This window comes from Sminthopsis crassicaudata, chromosome 1, assembly GCF_048593235.1.
Source record: "Sminthopsis crassicaudata isolate SCR6 chromosome 1, ASM4859323v1, whole genome shotgun sequence".
Taxonomy (NCBI): domain Eukaryota; kingdom Metazoa; phylum Chordata; class Mammalia; order Dasyuromorphia; family Dasyuridae; genus Sminthopsis; species Sminthopsis crassicaudata.
The window spans coordinates 36,820,599-36,830,005 of NC_133617.1; the positions used below are offsets into that span (position 1 = coordinate 36,820,599).

Genomic DNA, 9,407 nt, shown 5'->3' on the forward strand with positions numbered 1-9,407 from the left:
TATGTACAAAACATTATGCTGAACACAGTACAAATAGAAAGGGAAGACTATCCATATTGTTAAAGGTTTATATTTTTATGGAGGAGGACATCTTTAACTCACATGGAAAGACCCCGGCATTATTGGAGTACAAGGCAGAATAGATGATAATGCCTCTTCAATAATTTCCATTGCTGAAGACCCATCAGTTTCTGAGATCCTATTTGACAACTCCAACAACTTTGGTGTCAAGACCTTTCTCTTCTCATTCTCTAGTAGTTGTGGTGATAGTGCCCATTGGAACAATCGAGACATCTGCAGATGGCATAAGTATATCCTCTAGGTTTGTATCTAAGTCATTGATAAAAAATCAAGCAGAGGTCCCTGGGGTATTCTGCTTGTCACTCTGTGACAAGAAACCTTTAATGTAAGCTCACCTATTTCAGAAACTATTTAATGAAATTATTGTGTAGCCTAGATACTGCCATTTCTCACCCCCATCACGAGAATAATATGAGATACCATATCAAAGGCATTGTTAAAATCTTTATAAATCATATTTATATATGGCTCTCTTTCATTTCACTTTTACTTTTTTCCTTTAGGTTCTAGTTAAAATTTCGCTTTCCACAAGTAGCCATTCTTAGTTGGTTTTTGGTTGTTGTTTTTTAAATATTAGTACCTTCTTTCTGAGATTAGTCCTAGTTTATCTTGTTTATAGATTGTTTGAACAAAATTCTCATATCCCCAACACGTAGCACAGTGCCTTGCATATCATAGAATTAGAAATATAATAAACCAAATCCAATCATAGAATGCTTCATTTGCAAAACGATGACAGATCACATATCTTAAATTACTTCCCAAAGAAGTCACCCAAGGTCTCACACATATCTAGGTAGTGACAAACTTAGAATGTAGAAGAAATAGTTTAACAACTTGGTATCTGAAAAAGAGCTGGTGGTTGTAGTAGACTACAAGCATCATAAAGGAATTCACAGTGAGGTGTGATAGTCAAGGAACTTAATGCAACCTCAAGGAAAATGAGTGATCCGCTAAGTAGGCAGTTGATTGTCTTGATGGACTCTGCTGTACTAAAATGGCACATGGAGACTTGTGTTAAGTTCTGGTTGCCCCATTGGAGGAAGGACATTGAAAAGCTATAGTGTCCAAGAGAGGTTGGACAGCACAGTTGAGTTCAGGCCATATGAAAATGAGTGGAAAATTTTGGGGATAATTAACTTGAATCAGTAGACATGTATGAAGAAAAAACATAGTGGGAAACATAAGTGCCTTTGAGTTTTTGAGGGATCATTTTGCAAAAGAAGGATTAGATTTATTCACCTTGGTCCTAGATTGTAGAACCAGGAGCCATGGGTACTGAATATACTCTGTGATCTAATGACATTGGCTTCTGTGTTGTTTCTCACACAAAACATTCCATCTCCCAACTCCATGAATTTTCATTGATGTCCTCCATGACTGGAACCATTTCCTTCCTCACCTTTACCTCTTGGGTTCTCTGATTTCCTTTAAATCTCAGCCAAAATCCTACCTTCAACATGAAACCTTGCCTAATTAATCTTAATTCTATTGATTATTTCCTATTTACTTTGAATTTACCTTATTTATGCATCGTTGTTTGCATGTTGTCTCTGTTGTTAGATTGTGAGCTCCTTAGAGGCAGGAGCTATCTTTTTGACTATGTATTCCCAGCCCTTAGCACAGTGACTGGTATGTAGTAGGTGCCTAACAATTGCTTGTGGACTTGAATTGAAAAGAGACAAATGTCAGGGTAACATTTCTTAACAGTAAGAGTGAGCAGAAGGGGAGTGGGCTTCTTTGAGAGACTCTTTCCCCTATTGCCCCCATGGAGGTCTTCAAGTAAAGACTGAAAGATGACCACTCATCAGGTATGTTGTGATGCAGGTGCAGGATGGGCCATATGATTCCTGAGATTCTTTGATTAGAAATTCAGAAGGGTCTCTAAACCCTCTTCTGAGATGTAGAAGAGAGGGAGGAAGGAAAGCTGAATGGATAGCATACAGGTTGTGTGGGCTCAGTCTATTCACACTTTTTTTCAAATGCATGTCAGCTGTGTGATTTATAACAATATTTGATTGGAGGAAAATGATCACTCTTGGATCCGTGTTAAATTACATAACAGTGCATCAGCTTACATAACAGAGTTTGCTTAATGCTTTGAAGGGGGATGGATCTGAGAAATGTCTTTCCAAGCTTCTTGGTTGCTAACTTTATCATAAAACAATTTAAAGCAATGCCATTCACTTTCATAATGATTCTTCCATAACTAGTATTTCAAAGAGCATATAAAAGAGATGAACATTACAAACATTTCAAAAAAAGAGAAAGAAAAAAGAAAATCTCATTCAAACACCATCAAAAACAAGTGATTCTCTGCCCCTTTCCCAACTTAACTTTAGAAATTCTTATCATCTCAAAAATGAAGCATTTGGAGTCCATGAATTCCCCAGCATGGGGGCCTAATGAGGGAAAACAAGACCACCTGGTGTTTAAAACCTGATTTTCAGGACAGAATAAAAGCTAAATTGGAACTCATCCTGCAGTGTAAACATAAAATGAATTAGGAAATGGGAAGAATGTGTTTGAGTCAAGTGAAATCTTTGTTCCACTAACGGGAATAGTATTACTTTCAAAGGCCTCACTCCCTGCTAAAGGCTGATTCTGCCTTTATTATGATTCTTTGATAGTGGCTGAAGAATAAGCAGGGACTGGAAGTGAATAAAGACAATAGCTCATAGAAGGCTGTCCCCTTGGAACCGGGCAATGGCCAGATCTGGGGACAAGGGGATTTGCTCAGTGCAAACAGGATTCTGAAGTTATATTCAGGGAAGATGGAAAGCAGAAGCAGGAAATAGGTATACTGTGCCAGAGAGAGTGTATCAATGCCTTTAGGTATTTCTGGGTTTTCTCGATTGCAAGGAAACCCATCATTCTACCATCTGATCTTCTCCTTCTGCCTACCATAGGGTCTTTTGAGTTGGACCCAATACTGATGATGGGAAGCATAGATTTTAGGATCAAAGATTTTCAGTTAGAAAGGAGCTTACTGGTCACCTAGTCAAATCCTCTCATTTAACAGATGGAGAAGCTGGGGAAGTGACTTTCATGAACTCACAGAAAAAAAAAAAAGTTAAAGATTTCAGCTCATATCCCCTGGCTTCAAATCCAGTATTTTCTTCATTGTATCTGAAGTGTTTATTAATTTCTATTTTTCAGCTTTCATTGAAGTTTTCTTTTTCCTCCAAAGGTGGATTTTGAGGAACTACTTAATATAATGCATGTTCTCTCTCTCTCTCTCTCTCTCTCTCTCTCTCTCTCTCTCTCTCTCTCTCTCTCTCTCTCTCTCTCTCTCTTTTTCTCTCTCTCTCCCCTCCCTTCTTCCCTCTCTCTTTTTCTCTCAAGGTATATATATATATATATATATATATATATATATATATATATATATATATTTGCATGTATGTATAGATTTATGATTTTCTTGGGAAATTTATGTCACAGCAGACATGTCAGAGGCATGACCTAAACAAAACTTCTTTAATCTAAGGCTCTTTATCTTTTCATTGTAACATTCTATTTCTTTTCTTATGCATGATAGGCACTTAATAAAATCTGTCAATGATAGTGATTTGAATTGAAGTGACATGAAGGGAGGACATAGTTGATAACTTGCTTGTACAGATGATATTCATCTTGCTAAGCCTTTTCTCTCCTATTTTATGTTGGATAAAAATCTGTCTTGTGAATATTGCAAAATGTGAGCTTACAAGGAAAACCAAATTTTATCTACAAATAAGTATGAGTGAAAGATTGGATTTGTTCAACTTCAGCTTCTGATATTGTTAGCTATATTAATACTGGCCAAGTCCCTTAATCACTCTGAGAATCATTTTCCTCATCTGCAAAATGGGAATAATGATAACAATCATAACAACCTCACAGGATTGCTGGGAGGGTTAAGTGAAATAGTTGCTGGTAAATACTTTGGACTCTTTAAGTATTATCTAAATGTGATCAGTTTATTATTAATAATAATAACAGAATTATACTAGGATTCTCATTAATGAATTTTCTAAATATTCTCAAGATTATCAAATGGGATTAAAAAAAACTAAATTACAAAACTCTTATAGAAAAAAAACAACAAAAAAACCACTAAGCTAACAACAGGATCTTACAAACATGTGATTAGTTAGTTAATTAATGGCACATTTTTAGTTAGAATCCTTACAAGACTAGAAACTATATTTTCTTTTAAAAACTTAGATTTTATCACAAAATTACCAAATTAAACCCAAAATCTTTAGAAAGATCTTTTCTAAATACAATTTATCTCTTGCTGACAAAAAGGAAGAAATTATGCTTTCACTTTAAAAACATGGTACCAACATAGTCCATAGTAACTAACTACATTTTTTCCTCTTACTGTTAATTTTATTTATATCATTTTTTCATTGTAGTTGTATATATTATCCTACCAACTTTGCTTTCCTTTCTCTGTATCAGTTCATATAAATCTTTGAGATTTCTCTGAATTCTTCATAGTCTTGGAGCATTCCTTGAATCAGTGTATACTTTATTACATTCATATAACCATAATTTGCTCAACTGTCCCCAATGATTGGGCACATATTTTGCTTCTAATTTTTAAAAATAAAGTAGTTAACATTATTGATTATTTCTGCATCTGGGGGGTGCCAATAACTTAAGCTCGCTTTCTGCTATTCCTCCTGTAGGATCATGCTCATGTGACTACTTAATTCATGTTTTCCCATGATACTGATTTTCAGGCCTACTCGAGATAGTGATGATGACGAGGATGATGAAAAGAAAGGAAGAGGTTGCACCCTTCAGTACCAACATGCCATGGTGCGTGTGCTGACACAGTTTGTGGCCGAGTCAATGGATTTAGGAGGCCAGCTGACCTATATGTTGGGCTCTGATTGGCAGTTTGACATCACTGATCTAGTGACAGATTTCATGAAGGTGGAAGAACCGAGAATTGCCACGTTACAAGATGGCAGGACACTGGTTGGCCGGGAGCAGGGAATAACAACAGTGCAGGTACAAATAAACAAATGCATGTATATATGTAGCTAAAGAATAATGAGTTAAATAATCAAAATTCTTGAATCAAATGATTTGAAATTCTTAGAAATTCACTTATTTAAGAAACATGAAGCAAGATTCAAAGCAACAGTGGAAAGAAAGATAAATCTTGAAACTCTAATTCATGCAATCAGTACTAAAATGGACTTCAATGAAATCTTATGCCAGCCCCCTCAACAATAATGGCTAGGATTTATATAGATCTTACTGTGTGCTGGGTATTGTGTTAAGTGCTGCAATTATTATTTCATTTAATCCACACAATAACTTTGGGAGATAGGTCATTCTTACCTCCATTTTACATGTGAGAAAACTGAGGCAAACAGCTGACTTGCCCAGAGTCATACAAATAGTAAATGTATGGATTTGAATTCAGGTCTTCCTGATTCTAAGCCTGATGTTCTATCCATTAAGTCACCTAGCACGTAGTAGATGCTTAATAAAGTTTGATTGACTGCTTCTTTTTGAATATCTCAAGCACTGGGAAAACCCACCTACCATTGATCACATTCATATGTTGCCTTTTTTTTTCCTTGCTTATTTTTATTGACTCAAAATTATGAAATTCATGAAGATAGCTATTCTTTTTCAAAACTCACATACAACTTTACCAAATATGTGTGGGTATGAACTGTTCAAGACACCTTTAAATCAAAATGGGAAAAAAATCCCATTCAATTAAGCTAAAACAAATTCTTTATATTCAGTACTGTCAGTGAGAATGCCATCTGGGTAATTGTGAAAGGGCCTGACTTTTTTAAAAATGACTCCGATCATTGTCACTTTAGGCCACTCTTTTAAGTTTTGCTGAAAATTGTGCCATCAGAATTGCTTTATTTGGTCTAGTGTTCTCTTCCTTGATTTCTCACACATAGTGGTGAACTAGAGGTTCACTGAGGTAGAATAATTTCTTTAGAGCATAAAACCTGAGAGTCACATAATTTCTAGGTTTGAAGGTATCTCAAAGATCATTTTTCCCAACATGTATTTGAAAAGTACTCCCTCCCCTCCCCCAGAACTGACAAGTGGTCAATCCTTTGTTTTCTTGAGAATGTTTAGTGAATGTTCCTTTCTTAAATTTCCTGTTATTTTCTTGATTAATTCTAATTGTGAAAATCGTGAGAAGTATTTTTTGGGGAGGCATAGTAAGTGCTTAATTAATATTTGTTGACTGAGTGACCTGACATGAAGCCTGGGTTTTCTTATTTTCTTTCTTTCTTTCTTTTTCTTTTTCTTTTTCTTTTTTTAACAAATTCTTCCTTTTGTGACTCAATCTGCCATCTCAAACCAAAACCAAAGCATAATATGTCTAAATGTCCTTCAGACACTTCAAAATAGTGATCCTAAATCTTTCTCTGAGTTAAACATCCCTAGTTTCTTCATTTGATCCTGTCATAGTCTCAAGGATTTTTATCTTTCTGTGAATGCCATTAGTCTAATAATCTTGTCCTTTCTTTGTTCTAAGAAACAAATACAATTAATTTTTTTTTTTTATCACTAACAACCTACTACTTTCCCAAGATTTTAACTAGCAATTTACTTATTATTATACCACTGGGTGAATGAAGGAGACATTTATTAATTATTTTTTTTTGAAAGACCAATTTTAGGATTTGTATTATGATTGGTAGAGTTAAGGACAGGTATTAAAACTGTGATGTGACTGATATGAGAAACTCAAGTGAGGAATGAGTGAGGTCCTCTACTGACCAATCTTCTTTAGATTGGGTTGTCTCAGAGTGAGAGAGTCTTCACGGTTTTGTATCCTTGGAACCCTTTGGCTTTCTGGGGAAGCCTATGAGACCCTTCTCAGAATCATGTTTTAAATAATTGAATGAAATGATAAATTTCAGTTACAGATTAGAAAAAAATAAAGATACAATTATTGATCCAAGTACATGGGGGCCTCTGAAATCTATTAATGGTCCCTAGGTTAGGAATCTCTGCTCTAGGAATTACCTAGAATGCTGAGAGAGGTTAAGTGCTCTAACCTAGGATAATACAATTAGTTTGTCTCAGAGTTTAAATTTAAAGCGAGGTCTTCTTGCTTTCAAAAGTGTCCCTTTATCCATTGTGTCACACTGCCTCTCTATTTTTATCATTATTATTATTCATTATATATTATTATTATTATCATTATTGTTCCTGCTTAGAGAGATGTCTGTAACACTAGACATTATAAAGAAAGTGGTGGATTACATTAATAGAGGAAATTTTTTCATTTGATAATTTTCTTAGCAGAGAAATCACAAGTCCAGTCCCGATCCTTATCCTATTAATATTGCTACTGTTATTATTATTTATAAGATATAGATACTTGTCATCCAATTAAATCCAACTGTTATTACAGAAGGGAGCTCTGTGCTGGCTGTTACAGAGATCAAAGGAAGAAAATGGGCTGCACTGATATCTTTAGGATGCTGTCGTTTTCTATTGGCGAAAGTAATTGAACAATTAGGAAATGCTTTTACAGACCATTTTGGCAAGTGCGTTCATTTAGTTGCAAATTGGGAGAACATTTTGGTGGAAACATCAATTATGGGGTTTAAAATGATTATGACAAAGTTATGATTAAAAAGAAAACATCAGTGATTATCGAGGTCTATTTTCTTGTCTTTGAGAGGCAGCATTGACAGTGGTTAAGAGGGTCAGCTCTAGAATTGACAAGAATAGGATTCAAGTTCTGTCTCAGACACATATTAGATGTGTGACTATGGGAAAAATATTTAACCTTTCAGTACCCATCAGCCACTCTAAAACTATAGGTTATAGAATGAGTTGCTGACATTGGTCAATAAAAGTTTCTATTCCTGGACTTCCCTAATTGCTAATAAAATTAATGATCTAGAACTACCCCCATCCCAATAAAATTAAACGCAATACTATATATTTCATTTTTATTTTTCACTAGCAGTGTGGAGAGCTCAACCCCATAATCATTTATAAAGTCCTTAGCTTGTACCTGAATCTGTGGGTGATGTTGGGGAAGCAAAAACATAGATAAAGTAGTCAATGTTTTGGTGCTTATTTTTTTTCAGGTCCTCTCACCTCTCTCTGACTCCATCTTGGCTGAGAAGACTGTCATAGTACTGGATGACCGGGTCACTATCACAGACTTAGGGGTACAGCTTGTGTCTGGCCTGTCTCTTTCTTTGCAACCCAACAAAGGAAACAAAAGAGCCATTGTTTCAACAGCATCTGCTCATGACATTCTTCATGCCCCACAACAGGTAGGATTTCCTTCCCCAAGAATGCTTAGGCCCATGGTAAATTCCAAGATAATAGCCTGGAAATTTGAAAAACCTCATTCAAGATCTTCCAGAGCTCTGGGAAAGAAGATTATGCTCCAGGGGAAAGAGAACTGGAGGATGGATGTCACACCATAGCATATAGCTTCAAATCTTGACTCTGTCATTAATTCATTTTTTTGATGTTTTAAATTTATTTTTTTTCCTAATGTCTTGAATTATTGTGGCAAAGTTGCTTCTTTTGTCTCAATTTATCTGCAAAATGGAAAATTAGACTCACACTTAGGTTTCAGTTTCTTCCTTTGCAAAATATGAGGACTGGTTTGCCCCTGTAGACCTTTTTAGTTCTAAGTCTATGATCTTAGAATCCTAAATGTCTTTAATCCTACTGGGCCTTAAGTTCCTCTATCTGCAAAAATGAGAGCATTGGACTCAATGAATTTCAGAGATCTTTCCAACTTTAATTCTTTACAACTAGTTCCAGTTCAGAAATGATCTCAAGAGACCAAAGATTCCAACTCCAACCTATGAATTCCTATTCACACCCTTGATAAAGGTTCACCTGGCCTTTTAGGAAGGGGATCTCTCTCCTTCCAAGTCAATTAGCCCCTTCCACTTTAGGGGAGCACCCAATCCTTGGATTAAATTTCTTCTGTAAATTTACACATTTATTGCTTGGCCAATTGCTGTCAGGCTGGCTACCTGTTTATCTTCTCCAATGAAAATCTCTTGCTACACAACATGACAGAAAGATTATATTTCTCTACTTTTGCCAAAGCAGTGGGCTTTTTTCCTTTCAGTTTTTTATTCTTTTGATTTCCTTTCAGGTTCTTTTGCAAGCACGGCTTATGTGTGCCAATTTGCTGTTGGTTTACACTATAATTATCTCAGGTCTAAAACACTCCTCTCATTTTCAGACTTTAAAACAGAAATACTTTAAAAAGGGAACCGTGAAAGAATCTTGGCTTTCAAGTACCTTAAACTCATAATGCATCCTTTTCTAAGTACCTCAAGTGAGCACCTACA

At 35.5% G+C, this 9,407-nt stretch overlaps 1 protein-coding gene across 1 annotated transcript in view; it reads left to right on the top strand.

Annotated features, from left to right (window-relative positions):
* The window catches only part of TMEM132B (transmembrane protein 132B), a 665,643-nt gene that overhangs the window by 645,579 nt on the left and 10,657 nt on the right, over positions 1-9,407 (top strand). Inside the window, exons 7-8 of the mRNA XM_074299390.1 lie at positions 4,815-5,088; positions 8,172-8,363. Of these exons, the coding sequence (XP_074155491.1) occupies positions 4,815-5,088; positions 8,172-8,363 (466 nt within the window). The remainder of the gene's footprint in view (positions 1-4,814; positions 5,089-8,171; positions 8,364-9,407) is intronic.